Source organism: Podarcis liolepis (assembly GCF_965112155.1).
Source record: "Podarcis liolepis genome assembly, chromosome: 2".
In the NCBI taxonomy this organism is placed as follows: domain Eukaryota; kingdom Metazoa; phylum Chordata; class Lepidosauria; order Squamata; family Lacertidae; genus Podarcis; species Podarcis liolepis.
Window position 1 is genome coordinate 120,505,748 of NC_139555.1, and position 22,824 is coordinate 120,528,571.

General features: G+C 45.1%; 1 protein-coding gene across 2 annotated transcripts; it reads left to right on the forward strand.

Moving 5' to 3' along the window:
• Window positions 1–7,339: 7,339 nt before the first annotated feature.
• On the forward strand, window positions 7,340–21,380 carry LOC310701687 (uncharacterized protein). Of its 2 annotated transcripts, XR_014523086.1 has the most exons (5): window positions 7,340–7,465; window positions 9,043–9,098; window positions 16,453–16,572; window positions 18,436–21,091; window positions 21,158–21,380. XR_014523086.1 is itself a non-coding variant. In XM_083492959.1 (4 exons), exons 3-4 carry the CDS (start codon window positions 16,539–16,541, stop codon window positions 19,689–19,691), a joined length of 1,290 nt encoding a protein of 429 aa, XP_083349085.1. In that variant the 5' UTR covers window positions 7,340–7,465; window positions 9,043–9,098; window positions 16,453–16,538; the 3' UTR covers window positions 19,692–21,380. The 2 variants fall into 2 exon arrangements, 1 of the variants encoding a protein (XP_083349085.1); XM_083492959.1 differs by having other exon boundaries at window positions 18,436–21,380.
• Window positions 21,381–22,824: the final 1,444 nt, after the last annotated feature.

The following is a 22,824-nucleotide window of genomic DNA, read 5'->3' on the forward strand; positions in this document are numbered from 1 at the left end:
TCTTGCAAGACCTCCGCTGCACTCCCAGGGGAAGCCGGAGGCGGCGGCGGCTGAGAAGGCGGCCTGAGGGAGGAGGAAGAGGAGGGGATGGGGAGGGATGCAGAAGGGCAGCGCTTCAGTGTCCGCCGCGGCACCACAGCCGCCTCATGCCGGGCTCGCGGGCGGCGTGGGCGAGAGTCTTTCTCCCTCCCCCCTCTCTTGGGCGGGGAAGGGCCGTTGGAACTCCTCGCGCCAGGACGACAGCAGCTGCTTAGCATCCCCTCCAACCAGTGCAGCATCTTAATGTAGTGATTTCCCCCCTGCATCCCTTTCATAACTCTATTTTTATAAATCATTTGTCCATCCATCAAATTTTTACTACAAGTTTTCTGTCAGTCCTACCAATGTATGTAACTCTTGACAATAGCTTTTCAACTAAATTATAAACTTTCCCCATTCTTTATTAAAGAGGTCCTCTTCCTGGTTTCTAATTCTGCCTGTAAGCTTTGCCATCTCGACGTCGTTCATCAGTTTTGTTTGCCACTCTTCTTTGGTCGGAGTTGTAGACCCTTAGGATCATCTAGTCCAGCCCCCTGCAAAACACATTCAGTCTCAGCCAAAGCAGCCTGGCTCCATCAGTGCCGGATTTCTGTATAAGCCAAGCAAAATCCATTATTTTGGCTGCTGATCCCTTATTTTCGAGGCTACTGATCCCTTATTTCCAAATCTGTAAGTTGACAGCTATGGGTTAAGAACGGTTTCAAGTTAAGGATGGTCCTACAGAACAAATTAAGTTCATAACTGGAGGTACCACTGTATCTGTATCAAATTTTCATTAGGCCAGACATCTGTACGCTGTCAGTCATCTCTGGTGGCAGGTCAAGTCTGATATAGATCAAATGCAGAATACACTTACAGGCATACCTTGGGTTACAGACGCTTCAGCTTGCATTTTTTCGGGTTACAGACCGCCAGAAGTACCGGAATGTTACTTCCGGGTTTTGGCGGTCGCGCATGTGCAGAAACGCTAAATTGTGCTTTGCGCATGCGCAGAAGACCAAATCGTAACCCGTGCATGCGCAGACGCGCTGCTCTGGGTTGCGGACGCTGCGGGTTGTGAATGTGCGTCCCGCATGGATCACATTCACAACCCGAGTGTCCATTGTATTTCAAAACAGATGTTTTTGTTCGATGGCTAGTTTCTAGTTTCATTCTCGCCAGTTTAACAGCATAGCCATTAAAACAGTTAAAACAATTAAAACAATAAAATCAGGAAGTTCAAGCTCAGGGGAATTGTTGCTTGAACAGGCCTGTCTTCAAGAGCTGGCGGAATGCCAATAAAGTGGTACCACGGGTTACATACGCTTCAGGTTACCGACGCTTCAGGTTACAGACTCCGCCAACCCAGAAATAGTACCTCGGGTTAAGAACTTTGCTTCAGGATGAGAACAGAAGTTGTGCTCTGGCGGTGCGGCAGCAGCAGGAGGCCCCATTTAGCTAAAGTGGTACTTCAGGTTAAGAACAGACCTCCGGAACGAATTAAGTCCTTAACCTGAGGTACCACTGTACTGATGATGGCTCTTGTATTTGAGTAGGGAGGGCATTCCTCAATAGGTAAAGAAACCCACCTCTGTGTTACTGCTAACTAACTAACCGGATTCTGTTAGCTGGCCATAGCGCCCTCACAGGGCAATGGTGGGGAAGGCAGTTTTTCAGGTAACTTGGTCCAGCAGAACCATAGCTGTCAACTTACAGATTTGAAAATAAGGGACCAGCAGCCTCGAAAATAAGAGATCAGCAGCCAAAATAAGGGATTTTAGACAACCAGCTGAAATACGATGTTAAAAGGGACCAGATAATTTGGGAGAGCGGTGCCGGTTTTTAGCCCTTCGATTCCAGATGTTGCTGTTCAAGACACCAGCTGATGAAACACTGCAATTAAATAACTACAAGCAGCAACCACTTTTCGCGCAAAACAAAGTCCAAAATACGAAGATGCTGCTCCAGTTCTCTATCCTTTCTCTCGTGCTCCATCTGCAGCTCTCAGTTCCATCAGGCGGGGCGGGAGGAAGGGGGGGAGAGCGCCCGAAGTAAACCCGCAGATCAGACCATCTATGCTAGTCTACCACTACAAATCTATGGGAGAAGCGCTTGCAGTCCTTCCTCCGCTTTCCCCCTCTATGGTTAGCCTTTGGAACACCTGCCCATGTCTCCGCCTCCTCTCTCTGAACTGCTTTCTCCATGGTTGCCCTTGCTCTCCTCTCAAGGCTCCTCAGCAATTCATAGGCCACGCCAGGCTACCCATCTCATCCGGGTCCTTCGGTGGTGCAGCCACAGTACGGCCTAGCGGGAGTGGCGGCGACGGGCAGAGGGGAGGCCCCAGGCAGAGACGCTCACTTCAGCAGGCATGAGGAGGATGGCAGCGGAAGGGCCCAAGGCTCCCGTCAGTCCCGGCGGGGAGGAGCTCCCGGGGGCCATGGCTGGCGAGAGGAGGCTGGAGGGGGGCAGGCCGGGCAGCCAAGCAACACAGTTGGGCCCTCCCTCCTCCCTGGCCGGCAGGGAGGGAGGGAGAAGAGCTGCTTCCTTTGAAACCCGGGACATTTAAGGGACATCATCAATAAGGAACAGCAGCGGGACACGGCGCTGGGATAAGGAAGTTTCCCGCCAAATAAGGGACGGTTGACAGCTATGAGCAGAACCCCACATTTTGTTGTCAAAAGTGGCAGATATCACTGGTTTGTTTGCTTGTTTGTTTCCCCCGAAGGACTTCTCGCCCCCAAACCTGACCTTGTTTCCTGGCTGGAAGAAGTAGAAGAACCATTTGTGCTGATCTCAGAGGAAGGGGAGCGATGGGCAGGGACCTGCTTAGGTGTGCGGTGACAACCTTTTCAGATGCCAAATTATATAATTTAGGTGCTAGAATTGATGGTTTGATGATTTACTTTATTTCTGCGTTCCAAAATCTTAATTGCTGTATTTTTCCGTCTGTGAGACACCCCCATATATAAGACGCCACTCGCCGCCAGCAACTGCCATTCGACTGAAGAAGAAGAAGAAGAATTTGGATTTGCTATCCCGCCTTTCACTCCTTCAGGAGTCTCAAAGCGGCTAACATTCTCCTTTCCCTTCCTCCCCCACAACAAACACTCTGTGGGGTGAGTGGGGCTGAGAGACTTCACAGAAGTGTGACTGGCCCAAGGTCACCCAGCAGCTGCATGTGGAGGAGCGGAGACGCGAACCCGGTTCACCAGATTACGAGTCTACCGCTCTTAACCACTACACCACACTGGCTAACCACTGCCCCCTCGCCACGGCGCCAGCCTATCAACAGCAGCCCTTGCCGCATGCACCAATCAACATCCCTACTGCCGCTGACAATCTCCTGCTCGCGGCAACAACCAGTCGCCAGTCCACCCTCGGCACTATCCGTGTATAAGACGCCCCCAAATTGTTGACATTATTTTTTTAGGGAAAAAAACCTAGTCTTATACATGGAAAAATACGGTAATTTCAATTATACTCCAGTCAAAATAACAATCCCTTATACAACAACTGAAATATTAACGACTTCCATTTGTATTGACACATTAAATGATTTATAAAGCGACAAATTAGTTTTTCTAAGAAGTGATATCCTTGCATGTGAAAGCCATTCTTTCCTGTGGTTTAATATTGAATATTCTGTTCCGTTTCCCATGTAATAAATATATCTTTTGCACGCCTGACCACCTTCGTATTAGGGTTTTGTGTCTCTCTTTTTTTTTAATGGCTATCTCCTTTTTTCTAAATTTCCCGTTGGCTTTGCTTCCTTGCTGTGATGCTTTAATAAATATTCCAAACCCATTTTGTGAGTAGCATTGGGGCTCATTTCTCATTCCAGCCTTTGGACCCCCAGAGGTATGAGTGGGGAGGGGAGAGACCCACAGGGCTGCAGACACAATATATATTTAAAGCATGTAGCTTCCCCCAAAGAATTCTGGGAAATGTGGCTTACAGTTCCCCGCGCCCAGAGCAAACTATGGAATATTAAGGGTATTCTCTTTCTCATTCATCCTTCATTGGCATAATTTTGACAATAAAATCAGAAAGGGGGGGGGGAACCAACCATATAACATTGGCAATCCAGACATATTAAACACATAAAACATATAAAACACTCAGTAGCCACCATTAAGTAAAATTAAGTGGTTTTAGATTCGACTTTCAAAATCTCGGCTAAATATCCTGAAACAATTTCAGTTGTTTCGGGAATATCATTCCTCAACAGACACTGGATTTCAGATTCTTTGCAAGTAGGTACTTTGAGCTTCAAAGGAGTCGCCAGTAGGTCTCTGCGAAGAATGTCAAAGAGAGGGCAGTACAAAATTATATGGTACAGTGGTACCTCAGGTTACATACCCTTCAGGTTACAGACTCCGCTAACCCAGAAATAGTGCTTCAGGTTAAGAACTTTGCTTCAGGATGAGAACAGAAATTGTGCTCCAGCGGTGCAGCAGCAGGAGGAGGCCCCATTAGCTAAAGTTGTACTTCAGGTTAAGAACAGTTTCAGGTTAAGAACGGACCTCCAGAATGAATTAAGTACTTAACCCGAGGTACCACTGTATATTACAGTGCTTCCCCCCCTCTTAAAAATATGTTTAGGGGTAGTCTCATTTTGACTCAAGAAAATCACCCTTTTATGGTTCAAACCAGGAAAAATAAACAGAGTAAATGGATAAAAGTATAAAGATTCACAAAATGTTTAGGGGTATGCGTACCCCTGCATCCCCCTAGAAAAAAGCACTCGTATATTGTATCTGGTGTATTCATATGACAAGAGCAAAGTCTATTCTGGAAGTGGTTGTTTTTTTTTAACTTCCAGGCAGTACAAATGAGTGGAATGCATTTAAACTGGCTAACAAAAAAACCCCTCTCTAATACGAAGGGAAATCTAAAGTATAAAAATTGTTGAGTACCATTCCATGAGGAGGCAACGTAAGCAGATCAACTTACAGAGGAGTGAGCGGGATCAAGTTTTTGAAATTCATGATCTAACAGGCTCTGCTTAATGCAAGAGAAAATATGTACAACTCATCCAGTAAGAGGAGACTATTGCAATCCCTATTGGTTTGAGTTTAAAGGTAATTACAGAAAACCATGTAAAATGACGCAAATATCTCCGTAAATAAGTCAGTAAGCTTTCTGAGTCTGTACTAAAAATTAATTTTTAACCAGTACAGTGGTACCTCTGGTTAAAAAATTAATTCATTCTGGAGGTCCGTTCTTAACCTGAAACTGTTCTTAACCTGAGGTACCACTTTAGCTAATGGGGCCTTCTGCTGCCGCCACGCGATTTCTGTTGTCGAACGTAATCTGTTCTGGGAGACAGTTCAACAGTCGAAAACATTCGACAACCGAGGCTCAATTGCCGGTCCGCAAAATCGGTTGGAAAATGGAGAATAAATGAAGAAACGCGCCTCAAAAGCAGAAGCACTCACTTCCGGGTTGTTGGCGTTCGGGTTCCGAATTGTTCAGCTTCTGAAGCGTTTGACAACCGAGGTTCCACTGTACTAGGAGGCCGAGGGACCCAGAGAGGTTTGCAGCCGACTCCACCATCTCTGCCATCAGTGATTTTGGAGAAACCACTTGAAGCATCCATTGTGTCAAGCTACTTCAATTGCTTTCGTTCGGTTTGCTGAGGGCAAACAGCTGAAAGTCTGTAAATTTTGATAATCTTCTTTTTCTTCTTTGGTGATCACTCGCAGCCGAGTAAGATTGTCTTCCATAAACACGGTTTTAGCAGTGAGTCCGTAAGTGACTGTGGAGGCCAATTCTGGATCCACATGTCCTTCCACAGTGGGGACATAGGTTTCTGGGGCAGGAGTTTCTCCCTTTCGTCCTGAGTTCAAGTGTCTTCAAAGCCCACGACACCTTTGGTAAAGGCTGTTCTCCAGTTGGAGCACTCTCAGTGTGGTGTAGTGGTTAAGAGCGGTAGTCTCTTAATCTGGGGAACCAGGTTTGTGTCTCCTCTCCTCCACATGCAGCTGCTGGGTGACCTTGGGCCAGTCACGCTTCTTTGAAGTCTCTCAGCCCCCCTCACCTCACAGAGTGTTTATTGTGGGGGAGGAAGGGAAAGGAGAATGTTAGCCGCTTTGAGACTCCTTCGGGTAATGATAAAGCAGGATATCAAATCCAAACTCCTCCTCTTCCTCCTCCTCCTCCTCTTCTTCTTCTTCTTCTCCTCCTCAGACCAGTGTTTCCCAGCTGTAGGTGTTTATACAACAAACTCCTCTCTCCCCCTGACTTGGGAGAGGCATGATAAGGGCAGAGCAAAGGGAAGCGACACACAGGCGTAGTCTCTGACTGGAGTGGGGAGATAGATGGCTGTGGGAAGGTGGGGATCTTTAATCCTGGCAACTAATTTCAAAGAGTAAGATCTACGTTTCTCCCTTTCGTCCTGAGTTTGAGCATCTTCAAAGTTCATGACACCTTTGGTAAAGGCTGCTCTCCGATTGGAGCGCTCGCAGGCCAGTGTTTACCAACATGAGTTTGACCAAACTGCAGGAGGCAGTGGAAGACAGAAGTGCCTGGCGTCCTCTGGTCCATGGGGTCACGAAGACTCGGACACAACTAAATGACTAAACAACAACAACAACAAATACTACTTTGAGAGAGAGAGATTTGCTTCGGATAATAAACCTGATTTGCAATGGGGGTTGAATCACTTTGATTGCCACTGTATACAAATGTAAACAACAACAACGGTCTTAATCCTGGCATGGCCGTCAGCTAAATCTAACCTAAGAAATGAAATAAATTTTTTCCCCTTCCAGTAGCACCTTAGAGACCAACTAAATTTGTTATTGGTATGAGCTTTCGTGTGCATGCACACTTCTTCAGATATGTGAAGATATACAGTGGTACCTCGGTTTAAGTACTTAATTCATTCTGGAGGTCCGTTCTTAACCTGAAACTGTTCTTAACCTGAAGCACCACTTTAGCTAATGGAGCCTCCCGCTGCCGGAGCACAATTTCTGTTCTCATCCTGAAGCAAAGTTCTTAACCTGAGGTACTATTTCTGGGTTAGCGGAGTCTGTAACTTGAAGCGTATGTAACCCGAGGTACCACTGTATTTGGTATCTGAACAAGTGTGCATGCACACGAAAGCTCATACCAATAACAAACTTAGGGCTACTAAGGTGCTACTGGAAGGATTTAATTTTTTTGGTTTCGACTAGGCAGACCAACACGGCTACCTACCTGTAACTAGAACTAAGAAATGAAGCCATCTGTCAAATGCAAAAAAAAAAAAGGGGGGGGGAGACCAGAGATCTGTCCTGGCAAGGGTTAAAAATGCAATGAACTCGATTCCTAGAGAGGAAAGGGATTTGGGGACGAGGTCTTTGCCAAAGCGCCTCCTTCCGAAGCGCCTTCCTGCCTGCCTCTCCCTCCCCAGGGTGGCCTTGACTCGCCTTTGCCGCTGCGTCGAGGCGCCTCCTGCCATCCGGTGAGCTCCCCCTTTTGCGCATGGGGAGGGGGCAAAGGGGGGGCCCGGGAGTGGGATCGAGACAAAGGGAGGGGGCCCGGGAGGGGGCCTGCAGCCGATCCGCCCGGGATCTGTCACAAAAAGCCACCCGATCTGGGGAGGGAGGGGGAGATCCTTTCTCTGCCTTGCTGCGCGCAAAAGCGCAAAGCTAGCAGGCCATCCGGGAAGCGAAGCGTCCTTTGTGCTCCGGAGAGAGAGAGAGAATGGATGCTTCCCCAACATTTTGGCCTGCGAATCCAGGCAGGAGCAGCCCCTCCGATGAAAATAGGGACGTCCTGTTCCATTATTATTATTATTATTATTATTAATTACACCCCGCCCATCTGACTGCGTTACCCCAGCCACTCTGAGCGGCCTCCAACATATAGATGATTGATAGATAGATAGATAGATAGATAGATAGATAGATAGATAGATAGATAGATAGATATAAAATATAAAAATATTTTATAATAATAAAACATTAAACATCTTTTTAAAATTCCCTATACGGGGATGTCTTCTAAAGGTTGTATAGTTACTTATTTCCTTGTGTCGGGGGTCACATAACTCTGCACCCACCAACATTTCTCCGATGATAATAGGGACGTCCTATTCAGTAATAATTATTATTTTATTTTATTTTAATACCCCGCCCATCTGACTGCGTTACCCCAGCCACTCTGGGCGGCCTCCAACATATAGATAGATAGATAGATAGATAGATAGATAGATAGATAGATAGATAGATATAAAATATAAAAATATTTTATAATAATAAAACATTAAACTTTTTTTAAAAATTCCCTATACAGGGGGTGTCTTCTAAAGGTTGTATAGTTACTTATTTCCTTGGCTCGGGAGTTGCATAACTCCACACCCACCAAAGTTTCCCTGATGATAATAGGGACGTCCTATTCAATAATTTTTATTTTATTTTTATACCTCACCCATCTGACTGTGTTGCCCCAGCCACTCTGACCGGCTTCCAACATACAACAAAAAATATATTAAAATGTTTTATAATAATAAAACATTAAACATTTTTTAAAACTTCCCTGTACGGGGCTGCCTTCAGATGTCTTCTAAAGGTTATATAGTTACTTATCTCCTCAGGGGGTTGGATAACTCCCAACATTTCTCCAATGGAAATAGGGACATCCTAAGGGAAAGCGGGACATTCTGGGATCAAATTAGAAACCTTGAAGGCTTCTGCAAATCCTGGACTGTCCCTGGATAATAGCGTCCCTTTAAGGGTCTGCAAGAGGAGGGGATCTTTGCAGACAAATCAAAACCAGCAGGTTTTTTTCATCTAAAGCCGTGGCTCTCAAAGCTGCCAGAATCCAAATTTGTTTGAGAGTTTCTTTCTCTTTTTTCTTGACACTCTCTTTTATTTTAATTGTTTTTATTAAATATTTCCTTGGGTTGCAGAAGTACATACACCGTCTCTCTTTTCAGATCATAAAGTCCTTTCTACAGATCAGTTATATTCGATGTGGGCCTTTAATGTATTTTTTATTTTTATTTTTAAAAATGCTTTTATGTTTGCTTGTTTCTAGTTGAAATAGCAACAGAGAGACCGTTCCATCTTTAATATATCCACAAGAGTCATTTGGTAAGTAGCCTTTGATTCTAGTACCCGGTGCTTTTTTCCTGGAAAAGAGGTGGGGGGACTTGTTCGTTTGTTTGTTTGTTTGTTTATTGTGGGCCCAGTTGCAGTGCCGCCACTGCCCCCCGCCAGTGGCTAAATGTAAGATGTAATTAATAAACTCAAGCAGACAAGGATGTGGTGACAACTTTATTGATTACAGATATAGGTGGATTTGGGGCTCAGGTATTTGGGTGTATATGCCTTCCAGCACCCCCAGACAAAAGATAACAATTATTTAATTTTCAAAAGGTAAGGGAACTGAGTTCCCCCACGTTCCTGCTAAAAAACAAACAAACCCTGAGTAATTTCATAAGTCCCCTTTGATTTCAGTGCCCCCTTCCCCAAATCACTGTTCGTGACAATGCCTTGGTATCCCTGTCTGGATGAGGTTGTCACAACGCAAAACGTTTTAATTATGTGGTTCTCAAAGTGTGTGGCAGGACAGGATGCCAAGTGGAGGATGGCAAGATAACAAGGACGATCAAATAAACATTTTAACATTTCTTCTTCTTTTTTGAATAACAAATTTTATTAGTATTTTCCACACAACAAGAACAACAACATGAAAAATAGTGAAAAATAACAATACACAAAACACAAAAACCAGCATACAGTAGTACCTCGAGTTACAGACGGTTACAGGTTACATACGGTTCAGGTTACAGACTCTGCTAACCCAGAAATAGTACCTCAGGTTAAGAACCTTGCTTCAGGATGAGAATAGAAATCGTGCTCCGGTGGCGCAGCGGCAGCAGGAGGCCCCATTAGCTAAGTGGTGCTTCAGGTTAAGAACAGTTTCAGGTTAAGAACAGACCTCCAGAACTAATTAAGTTCTTAACCTGAGGTACCACTGTACAAAAAAACCCAAATCCATATCTTACAAGTTAATAATATAAACACTAAAAAGAAAAACAAACACTGACTTCCACTAATCCCACAGCGCCTCCTTTACCTCTCATTATGTCTTCCTGTTTTCCTTATCATCTCTATCCTAGCATCTAGATATAAATCCCTCTTTCTTATCCTTTCACTTCACAAGGTTATTCCAGACTCAGCCAGATTTCTGTCCTCGAACCTTGGCTTTTAAGGTATTCATTTAGGCACTCCCATTCCTTTTTCACTTCACTTTTTGGTTTTTGTCTCATTATATCTGTCAATTTGGCTAATTCTAAATATTCCGAAAGCTTACATAACCACTCTCCCCTAGTGGGTAACTGGTTCCCTTTCCAATACCACCAGGATTCTTGCTGCAGACGTCACGTATAAGAAAATTTTAGTTTTGTCTTTTGGAATATAATCATTTAAATTGAAATTTTGGCACATGGTCCACAAAGAAATAAAGAAAATACTATCATATAGTAAAAGGCCAGAGGCATTCCTTTTAGGAATTTTAAATTTTAAGAAGAAGAAGAAGAGTTTGGATTTGATATCCCACCTTTCACTCCCTTTAAGGAGTCTCAAAGCGGCTAACATTCTCCTTTCCCTTCCTCCCCCACAACAAACACTCTGTGAGGTGAGTGGGGCTGAGAGACTTCAAAGAAGTGTGACTGGTCCAAGGTCACCCAGCAGCTGCATGTGGAGGAGCGGAGAAGCGAACCCAGTTCCCCAGATTACGAGTCCACCGCTCTTAACCACTACACCACACTGGCTCTCATTTTAACATTTCAATGTGGCATAGTACAGTGTCGAAATGATTTATTTGCAGAATATGGATAGAAATCTTTTCAAAGTCTTTAACTGTAACAGAGAAACTTTCTGCAGTACATAAATATATCATGCAGCAGAAAAGGTTTGAGTGGAAAAAACATCGGAAGTGAAGATGGGAAGTCAATTTATGAAACAATGTACTGTATTTTTCGCTCTATAAGACACACTTTTTCCCTCCTAAAAAGGAAGGGGAAATGTGTGTGTGTCTTATGGAGTGAATGCAGGCTGCGCGGCTATCCCAGAAACCAGAACAGCAAGAGGGAGTGCTGTGCAGCGCTCCTTCTTGCTGTTCTAGCTTCTGGCTTAGACACGGGAAGCCTCCGCAGGGCACAGGGAGCCTTCATCCTGCTGCCCTGCAGAGGCTTTGCAGGGCTATCCCAAAGCCAGAACAGCTGGAGGGAGCGCTGTTCTTGCGGGAGGTGGGGGAAGGGACAGAGCCGCGTGCTCTGTCTCTTCCCCCACCTCCCGCAAAAGCCAGGGATAGCCGCACTCCCTTTAAAGAGCCACGTGGACTGGAAGAATGGCAGATGCAACTGATAGACTATATGGAATTGGCAGAAATGACTGGCAGAATCCGGGACCTGGGAGAAGAGACGGAGGAAGAGGACTGGAAAAAGTTTAAGGACTATTTGCAAAAACATTGTAAATTGTATGAATGCTAAGATGATGCAGGATAGAAGATAACCTGGCACCAGTAATTTAGTTGAAAGAAGTATGAAAATAAGTGATTTATAAGAACAAGGATGAAATTTCATTGAATATTATGTCAAACTTAAATATTCAAGTATGTGAAAATAGAAATTAAAATTGGAGACATAACATTTGAAAACTATAAAGTAAGAGTTGAAAGAAAGTGAAGCATTGCTGACTTAACTTTATAATTGGGAACGCAGATAAGGGAGATGTGAGGAAGTCTCAAAGAAGGTTATGGAAATATGGTTTAAAATTAATTATGCTGTATCTTTATTTATTGTATGTTAATTTTTTGCTTTTTTTCTGTCTGTTTTATGTTGGTGATGGTGTTTTATGTGTTTGGTGATATACTGTTTAAAATCTTTAATAAATATTTCATGGGGGAAAAAATAAATAAAGAGCCACGCGGAGTGTGTGTGTGGCTCTTGGGGAAAAGCCTGCAAGCGCTGCACACGCCGAACAGAGCCTGGGATGCATACATGCTCTGCTCAGCGCTCCCTTTAAATAATATTTTTTTTCTTGCATTCCCCCCCTAAAAGCTAGGTGTGCCTTATGGTCAGGTGTGTCTTATGGGGTGAAAAATACGGTAATCATTTGAGATGCAGATTATTGTGAAAATGTTTGGGAAATTTAATACAAAATTATACACCAAACAGAAAAAAAGAAATCTTGCCGAAACCAAGTACTACTAGGATCTGTTTCTTTTGTTTCCCCCCAATGCATTTCTTATCAATAAAACGTTTGGTGTAGCACGAGGAAATTTTCATACTGAAAATGTGCACCAGAGGAAAAAAGTTTTGAGAGCTACTGCGCAAGACTTCCTGGTGGAAATGAACTGTTCAGATGGAAACGAATGCAGATTAACCGAGCCCTCCGACCCCAGCTGGCCAGGCAGTGGCAACAGGGGTGCATAGGAGTGATGTCATCACCACCCTTTATACCCCACCTTTCTGCCCCCCCCCATCCTTTCCTCACAACAGCCCTGTGAGGTAGGCTAGGCGGAATGGCAGTGGCTGGCCCAAGGTTACCCAGTGAGCTTCGTGTCTGAGCGGGGATTCGAACCCGGGTCTCCCGGCTCCTAGTCCAACATTCTAACCGCTACACCACACCGGTTCTCTTTGCAGAATTGTTGCTTATGCCCATTGGAATGGGAGGGAACAGGGAAGAGAAAGGTGTGGGAAGGTTCAGGGAGGCTGGAGAGGATATATTGTTTACAGTGGTACCTCGAGTTGCATACGCTTCAAGTTACAGACGCTTCAGGTTACAGACTCTGCTAACCCAGAAATACTGCTTCAGGTTAAGAACTTTGCTTCAGGATGAGAACAGAAATCGTGCTCCAACGGCGGAGCAGCAGCAGGAGGCCCCATTAGTTAAAGTGGTGCTTCAGGTTAAGAACAGTTTCAGGTTAAGAACAGACCTCCAGAACGAATTACTAACTTGTGCTAGCAAGTTCTATAACTTAGCAGAGTTTACATTCCCCTTTAAACGCACAGCAGGTAGCTGGTTGCAGGCTTGTTTAAGCATCTCAGGTGGCGCTGTGGGTTAAACCACAGAGCCTAGGACTTGCCGATCAGAAGGTCGGCGGTTTGAATCCCCATGACGGAGTGAGCTCCCGTTGCTCGGTCCCTGCTCCTGCCAACCTAGCAGTTCAAAAGCACGTCAAAGTGCAAGTAGATAAATAGGTACCGCTCCGGCGGGAAGGTAAAGGGCGTTTCCATGCACTGCTCTGGTTCGCCATGCTGGCCACATGACCCGGAAGCTGTACGCCGGCTCCCTCAGCCAGTAAAGCCAGATGAGGGCCGCAACCCCAGAGTCGTATCTTTAAGTCCCCTTATTATCCCTCTTAAAAGAATAAACACTCCACAATCTTGTGTAAAGTATATCAAAGAAGTTTACAAACGAATAATCATTTCACAGTTGGATCCCTGAAGGCAGACTTAGCTACAAAGTATATATATGTGGATCTATCCCATATGCCAGGGGTGTCCAGATTTGATGAAGTGAACATGCATGAGGGCCGACCAAAGTTGTTGACCTTTTTTAGGATTTTACCCCAGGAAATAAACTGCCACGGGGGCCGGATTATGCCCTCAAAACAGACTTTGGACATGCCTGCCATATGGGGATAATCCCACTGTCCTCTGTTGGCTTAAGGCCAAAAGAGCATTTCTAGCTGAAAAGCTGGTCCAATGGAATAAGTCAAAGAGGGGAAGTGTGCTGCGTGCCTTGCCGTTTTGTTACCTGGGCAGGTAAGGCCACACCCACCTCTAGTCACATGTCGCAGTCAGGAGGAAACAGGAAGTTTTTGACTGACCGGACCAAATATTCCCTTGCATGTCCACTCTAGGAAAACAAGGAATGTTGTACTTGACTCCTACTTACCGTATTTTTCGCTCTATTGGACGCAGTTTTTCCTCTCCAAAAATTGAGGGGAAATGTGTGTGCGTCCTATAGAGCGAATGCAGGCGTGTGCCATAGCCGCGCACAACCCCTCCGGCAAGGAGAGGCTGCACGGGGCTAAAGGGGAAGCCGAAACAGCGAGCGGGATCCATCCCACTCGCTGCCTTGCCTTCTTCCATAGCTGCGCGCAACCCCTCTGGCAGGGAGAGGTTGTGTGCAGCCTGTACACTGCTCTTTGGGGCTGGGGTGGGATATTTTTTTCCTTGATTTCCCCCCCCCCTAAAAACTGGGTGTGCCCTATGGTCCGGTGCACCCTATGGTGCGAAAAATACGGTATGTATCCCACCCAATGTACCCTGGCTATCCCGGTATAGGCCCAGTGCCATCAGGTGTCAGGAACAGTGCAGGCTAGGAAGCTACAGGAGCCCATCATCATCATCATCATTTATTATTTATACCCTGCCCATCTGGCTGGGTTTCCCCAGCCACTCTGGGTGGCTTCCAACAGAATATTAAAATACAATAACCTATTAAACATTAAAAGCTTCCCTAAACAGGGCTGCCTTCAGATGTCTTCCAGAAGTCTGGTAGTTGTTTTTCTCTTTGACATCTGGTGGGAGGGCGTTCCACAGGGCAGGTGCCACCACTGAGAAGGACCTCTGCCTGGTTCCCTGTAACTTGGCTTCTCGCAGTGAGGGAACCGCCAGAAGGCCCTCGGAGCTGGACCTCAGTGTCCGGGCAGAATGATGGGGGTGGAGATGCTCCTTCAGGTATACTGGACCGAGGCCGTTTAGGGCTTTCAAGGTCAGCACCAACACTTTAAATTGTGCTTGGAAACGTACTGAGAGCCAATGAAGGTCTTTCAAGACCAGTGTTATGTGGTCTCGGCGGCCGCTCCCAGTCACCAGTCTAGCTGCTGCATTCTGGATTAGTTGTAGTTTCCGGGTCACCTTCAAAGGTAGCCCCACATAGAATGCATTGCAGTAGTCCAAGCGGGAGATAACTAGAGCATGCACCACTCTGGCGAGACAGTCCGCAGGCAGATAGGGTCTCAGCCTGTGTACCAGGTGGAGCTGGTAGACAGCTGCCCTGGACACAATATTTACCTGTGCCTCAATGGACAGCTGTGAGTCCAGAATGACTCCCAGGCTGTGGAGCTGGTCCTACAGGGGCACAGTTACCCCATTCAGGAGCAGGGAGACTCAGACCTCCTTGGAGCATCTCATTTCGGTGTTTTCCGGGCGCTGCTTCTTGCTGGGACTACTTCTGCTCATCCAAACTTTTGTTGGATTGGGGGAAGGGGGAGTTAGGCATTTTCAGGGTTAAAGCAGAGCTTGACAAGCCCAGGTAGGTAGCAGCCCTAGTTAGAGACTGAATAGGAATGTAGATGGATGGAGATGTGTTATGTTATCCATAGGATGTAGACAAAGAAAGGAAAACAAGATAGACAAGGTCAGGGGCCCAGTTAGTGAAATAACAGGCAGGCTTATTGAAAATGGGTGTTGGTAGCTGTGAAAGCAACGCAGCTTCCATAGACAGAAGGATTATAGCGGATCTCAGATGCAGGGAAGAAATTATTTCAGGTTGAATAATGGGGGGGGGGGGGGACAATTACAATCCTATCTGGGATACGGCAACGTCTGAGCATCTCGCCAGACCCAAATCGAGATCTTGTGCCGACTGCTCAATATTCTCAGTAAAGTAATACAGTGGTGCCTCGCAAGACGAAATTAATCCCTTCCGCGAGTCTCTTCGTCTTGCGGTTTTTCCGTCTTGCGAAGCACGGCTATTAGCGGCTTAGCGACTATTAACGGCTTTAAGAAAAAGGAAACAAACTCGCAAGAACTCGCAAGACGTTTCGTCTTGCAAAGCAAGCCCATAGGGAAATTCGTCTTGCGGAACGACTCAAAAAACAGAAAACTCTTTCGTCTTGCGAGGCATTCGTCTTGCGAGTTACCACTGTATGTTTGAATCTTGAATGCTGGATAGGTGCTTAATCGTTTTTGTATCTGTTTAAAAAAAAACGAACCAAAAATTGTCTTTAAAAAAACCCAACCCATGACTAATCGAAGGGGAAAGTAGGTTTTTATCGTTAACGTAGGTTTGACGCCTGTGTGGATCCAATAATAGACTTTTGATTGTTTATTCACATCCCTCTTGCCCTCATGTGTTCGTTGTATCTCCCTTGTGGTGGGCTACAGCTTCAAACAATAAAGTTTTGTTTATCCGCTCAGACCACCGATACAACTTTTTCTTATTTGGATGTGTTTCAATTTGCCTCTGAGACACAGGCATGAGCGTCCCTTTTCCTCTCGCAGGCGATGGAGCTAGCAAGTCCTGGCAAGCTATCTCTTTCCGGAAATGACCTTCCCTGATCCCAAACAGTTCTCTCTCCTTGAGAACGCCACTCAAGAAGGTTTCATTAAATTCCGAGAATAATGATCAGCAATTAGCCTTTTTTATGTAGCTGGCTGATAATCTGATCTACAAGGATGAACTGTTTTCCTTTCTTCCCCAGTGTCCTTTGAGGACGTAGCTGTGCTTTTCGCAGAAGGGTAATTGGCTTTGCTGGATCCTGACCAGAGATCTCTGAATCGGGGAGTCATGGAAGAGATCTATGGGACTGCGGCCTCTCAGGGTAAGCAAGCAACCCATCTAGATCAAAGTACCTACCGTATTTTGCGCCCCATAGGACGCTCCGGCCCATAGGACGCACCTAGTTTTTTGGGGGGGAAATAAAGGGAGGGAAAATTATTTCCCCCCCAGGTGCGGGGCTGGAAGAACCAGGTCGGGGAACAGTGGGAAGGCACGCTCTGCCTCCCCGCTGTCCCCCGAGCTTGTGGGGCTGGCGATGGGGAGAAGTGCGCTGATCCCGGGACTGCAGGCAGCTCTGCGCCACCATCCAGAGCGGGGTGGGACTTCGCGCCCCGCTCTGGATGGCGGCGCAGAGCTGCGCTGGTCCCAGGACTGCAGGCAGCTCTGCGCGGCCACCGGGAGCGGGGCGGAGCTTCGCCCCCGGCTCCCGGTGGCCGCACAGAGCTGCGCTGGTCCCAGGACTGCAGGCAGCTCTGCGCAACCCTCAGAGCCGGTCTCCCGAGGGTTGCGCAGAGCTTCCTGAAGCCTGGAGAGCGAGAGGGGTCGGTGCGCACCAACCCCCCTCGCTCTCCAGGCTTCAGCGAAAGCCTGCATTCGCCCCATAGGACGTAGGCACATTTCCCCTTCATTTTTGGAGGGGAAAAAGTGCGTCTTATGGGACGAAAAATACGGTATTTTTGAAATTTCTGTATGTTATTAGCTCAGGGGTTCTTAATCCACTGCAGTTCAAACTTAACTGTCTATCTATTGTGTTCTCTCTGAATATACCCCCTCCAGTTGACCTGGCTGACTAGGCCAGGCCTTTTGAAATGCAAGTTTCTGATTTGTTCGGTGGGTGAAACAAGTAATTTTCAATGAATATTAATTGGAAAATACATCTTGTGTATTAAATTTGTAATTTTTTGAAATTTGTAAATATGTTTTTTTTTAAAAAAAAGTTTTTAAGGATTGTAGGTTTGCCATATTTCAAAAAGTGGTTGACCTTTTCTTGCTAAATCTCCAAATAAATTGAAGTTTTTGAGCTTTAAAAAAGTAAATTCACCCAAAAATCTTCACTTCCGACATGGTTTACCATACATCTGGGTCATTTCAGCGATTTCCGGATACTCCACCTGGAAGCTAGTTTCTTTTTTTAAAAAAAAGTTTTTATTTATACTTTTCAAATTTATACATTTCAGAGTTTGACTTCCTTCCCCTCTTTCTCCGGTTCCTTAAATTTATTTTTAATATCTTTGCATATCCAAATTCATTTAATTTGCTCATTTACGTAATTATCTACTTTCAATATTGACTCTTATGAAACAGCAGGTTATTACAATAATCCTGCCAGTGTTTTTTATCTGTTTGCAATTTATCTGTAAATATTCAATAAACCTTTTCCATTTTTTTATTAAAAGTTTGTTATCTTGATTTCTTATTCTTCCGGTAAGTTTTGACATTTCTGCATATTCCATAAGTTTTTTGTATCCATTTTTCCTTTGTTGGAACTTCTGCTTCATTCCATTTTGGGGCGAGTAGCATTCTTGCTGCTCTAGTTGCATACTTACCAGTAAATAAATTTCTATACAATTTAGGTCAGGCACCCTCAAACTCAGCCCTCCAGATATTTGGGACTACAATTCCCATCAACCCTGACCACTGGACCTGTTAGCTAGGGATGATGGGAGTTGTAGTCCCAAAATATCTGGAGGGCCGAATTTGGGGATGCCTGATTTAGGTAGTTATGTCCCTATAATTCCCAAAAGAAAAGCTTCTGGGTTGTTGTGTTTTAAATAAAAGTTATTTTGAACATCCTTTTCAATTCCTTATATATCATTTCCCAGTAAGCTTCAACCTTGCTACTACGTCAGTGATTTGAGGCTCTATTTCTTCCTCAGGCTCTTATCAGTTTCTCTCTTCATTGCAGAAGGTGATCTATCTGAAACAGAGAATAATGGAGAACAAGATGTGACAGAGACAGAGGGAAAAGGCAGCTGTACTGGAGAGAAACCATACCAATACATGGAATGTGAGAAGAACTTTGGCGAAAACTCCACCCTCTCTTCTCATCAGGAAATCCACCCGGAGGAGGAACCATACCGGTCTTTTGAATGTGGAAGGGACTTTGGAGACGATAGCCTTTCTCCTCCTCCTCCTCCGATAATTCCCACGAAGGAAAAACCTTACAACTGCAAGGAATGTGGAAAGAGCTTCTCTCGGAAGTTACGTCTAACTAATCATCAGAGAATTCATACAGGGGAGAAGCCATTTCAGTGCCTGGAGTGCGGCAAGTGTTTCATACACAACTGCAGCCTGTCGTACCACAAGAGGATCCACACCGGCGAGAAACCCTACAAATGCTTGGAGTGCGAGAAAAGCTTCACTCGGAAGATCATTCTCACCAATCATCAGAGAGTTCACACCGGCGAGAAGCCGTACAAATGTTTCGAGTGCGGGAAGAGTTTCACCCGGAAGGTGATCCTGGCAAACCACCAGACGATTCACTCCGGGGAGAAACCGTACAAGTGCTTGGAATGCGGGAAGAGCTTCACTCTGAAGGTGCACCTTACCGCACATGAAAGAATCCACACAGGGGAGAAACCCTATAAATGCCTGGAGTGCGGAAAGAGCTTCAGTCGGAACTCCAACCTCGCTTACCACCGGAGAGTCCACACGGGGGAGAAGCCCTATAAATGCCTGGAGTGCGGAAAGGGCTTCAGAAACAGCACGAACCTGACTTACCATCAGGAAATCCACACCGGGGATAAGCCGTATAAGTGTTTGGAGTGCGGAAAGTGCGTCAGACGGGCGGCGGACCTCGTCAACCATAAGAAAATCCACACACAGGAGAAACCCCATATGTGCTTGCAATGCGGAAAGTGCTTCACTCTGAAGAATTACCTCAGACGTCATCAGAGAATCCACACGGGAGAGAAACGGTATAAATGTTTTGAGTGCGGGAAATGCTTCACGGAGAAGACCACGCTCACGAAACACCACCGAAGTCACACAGGGGAGAAACCGTACGAATGCATGGAGTGTGGGAAAACCTTCACGCAGAGTTACTCTCTCAGTCTCCATCAGAGAAGTCACACCTCCATGTTTGGAGTGTGGGAACAGCTTTCTTCGCAGCTCCAGCCTTTGTTCCCGCCACAGAATCCGTACAGCGGAGAACCGATATAGATGCTTGGAAATAGCTTCAAGAAAAGTCTCGCTTTCCCATCAAATACTTCCCGGAGCAGAGAAACTATAGAAATGGTAGCAGAGACCTTACGAAGAAGCAGAAACTTCAGTAATCAAAGGATAGACAGTTGTGGGTTGAGATTATATTAAAGCTTTGGAGTGCGGGAAAAGCTTGGGTAAGAATTCTCAAAGGGTAGGATCCATATAAAGGCCAGAAAAATTGAAATCCTTCCACCACATTCATCTTCCCAACTCCCCCTCAGCCACCAGAAAATTCATGTAGCTATGAGATTTTGACTGTCGGTGCTTTGAAGCTGCAAAGAGCTTCAGAAAGTTTCAGCCTTACCTGGCGTTAAAGAGTTCTCGCAGGGAGGAAACCATATAAACGCATGTGAAAACGAGGACTTTGATTTGCAAGATGTCGGTGACCAAACAGGATCCAAGAAACTAAAAAAAACCACCTGGAAATTTTATTTTAAAGACATGCAGCATAAGAACAATAGGTGCAGTTTTGTTTATGAACCATGGAAGTATAGAAAGGGAGAGCAACTGCAAACTATATATAATTGAATTTTGGAGAAGGGGAAGATAAAAGGAACTGTGGGTAAAATAAAACACGATGAATAAAAAGAGAAAGCGAAGACTGAAATAAATTGTATTAAGATAACCTGGTGAAGCGGCTGTTACATGGAAAGTTAAAATTGACTGTGACTTCATAGGAGTCACCTAAACTCCCAATGGCCCTCTTTTTAAAGCTTACCTAACCGCCCTAGCTACATACCCTCTTAGTTTAAAAGAAGAATATACCTAGTATCTAGAATGCGATTCCGTGGGGAAAGGCTCTGGCGGTTTTAGATGCTGATAGTAGATATAGAAATAGAATAAGGAAACTGTATATAATCAAAAGGTTTGTGAACTGAATCCCCCGCCTCAGAGGCCATCTTGTGGGCAGGGGACAGTCTTATTTTCCCTGGTGAAGTTTGGAGAGGTCGGCGTGCGAATATCCCAGCATCTCCCCAAAGATCAAATGGGGGAGCAAAATCTGTGGGAATGTGAATTTTGGGAGGCCTCTCCACCTTATGCTTAGGCTGCATATATATGTAAATAAAACCGTATATCCGAAACACAGCACTGTCCCCAATTAGTCTTAATGCTCTTACACATTTTAAAAATGTCTTAAGTAATCCTTTTCTAATGTAGACGGAGAATCGGATGTCTTCCCTCTATCTTTTGTGTTTCTTATAGCATGGGTAGGCAAACTAAGGCCCAGGGGCTGGATCCGGCCCAATCACCTTCTAAATCCAGCCTGCAGACGGTCCAGGAATCAGCATGTTTCTCCATGAATAAAATGTGTCCTTTTATTTAAAATGCATCTCTGGGTTATTTGTGGGGCCTGCCTGGTGTTTTTACATGAGTAGAAGGTGTGCTTTCATTTAAAATGCATCTCTGGGTTATTTGTGGGGTAGAGGAATTTATTTTTCAAAATATAATCCGGCCCCCCACAAGGTCTGAGGGACAGTGGACCGGCCCCCTGCTGAAAACGTTTGCTGACCCCTGCTTATAGCTTTGCTCTCCTCCCTCTTTTTTTCCTTTCCCTCTTTCCTCTCTTATATTCGCGATTCTGCTTGTTCTAGATATTATTTTATTGTATTGTGAAAACTTTAATAAAAATCCATTTTAGAAACTTAATTCACTTCTACTTTTTTGCCGGGCTTTTTGTTTGTTGTTTTTGGTCATTCCTGCTCCAAAATTAGTCTCCCTCTCCTGTGTTTCTTAAGCGATGCCCACGCATGCAGTTACTATTGGATTTTGGGCATTATAGCTGGAAATCAAGGGGAGCATAAGGAATTGTTGAAGTTCACCCTTCCCTTTCATAGGACTTCCAGTTGCTCAGACGGAGATCTAGTGGCGAGGTGAGATGGCTTTGATACAAATCATTTGGCGCTTTCAGGAGGGCATTCCACAGAAGAGGGGCTGCCACTGAAAAGGCCCTGACAACACCAAGTGGGTGGCGCTCCCTAGTGGCACTAATGTGCTCACCTGTCGCTCTTCAGGTCCGAGATGGTTGATATTGGGAAAGGCACCTTTTCAGGAACATGTGTCCCAAGCCATTTAGGGCTTTATCTTTTTCCCCTTCTTCTTAGGCAATCCCTTGTAGCTAAGTAAGATTGTCTTCCATGAATACAGTCTTGACAGTGAGTCTGTAAGTCACTGTGGAGGCCAATTCTGGATCCACACATCCTTCCACAGTGGGGACATAGGTTTCCGGGTGGGAGTTGATCGTAGTGAGGGTTTGCAAAGTGTGCCTTCCTCTTAGCACATTTCTCCCTGAGTGATGGGCCCTATTGAGGTGTGAGATGATGGGATTTCTGGGTGGGGGGAATGGGGGACTGAACATTCACAAAAATGCTAAAACGGCTTGGAGTCTTCTCTGCCAGCTTCCTCCTCCTATTTTTGTAGTCTGATGCCTCAGAAGAGCACCTTACCTGTTTCCCCCGGAGGTCTGGTGGCAATCTCTCACGGGTGCTTTAGCTGTCGTTCCTGAATCGGAGGGGGTGGGACAAGGTGTCCCTTGGGGTCCCTTCCAACTTTAAGATTCTATCCTTAAAACCGTAGTATCAGAAAAGGGTGGAATAAATTTAATGATTATTTAGTTAAATTTGTTAAGTTAAACTAACTGAAAATAGCTTGCAGATACTTAATGGGCTTAGGATTTTATTTATGTTAAGTGATGAATTAATATGTTCAATTCCATAAGGTGAAGATCTAAGGATGTTAATGTTTAAGTTAAATTTCATAAAAATTGGGATTTGGAAAACCGTTAAAAAGACATGCAGTGAAATTCAACCAAGGGGAAGCGAGGAAGTCACTTAACAAAGTTAATAACTAATTTTCAATAAGGCTATGTTTTATGTTTGTTTGTCTTGTGTGTTTGTTTTTGTTTATAATATTGTGAAAACTAATAATTTTTTTGGAAAAATAAAAATAAAACTGTGGCACCCAGAACTGGACACACCAAAGCAGAACAGAGTGGAACTAGGATTTCCGTTGATCTGGACACTGTACTTCTGGGGATGCAGCCAAGAATAGCACATTCTAGGGCAAAAGATTCTTGCATTTTGGGGGGGTTGGA

Bases quoted from the DNA above. Each gene is read 5' to 3' on its own strand.
- LOC310701687 (XM_083492959.1), top strand. From the start codon at position 16,539: ATGGAAGAGATCTATGGGACTGCGGCCTCTCAGG. The intron at 16,573-18,435 runs GTAAGCAAGCAA...TCTTCATTGCAG, and splicing joins TGGGACTGCGGCCTCTCAGG to AAGGTGATCTATCTGAAACA.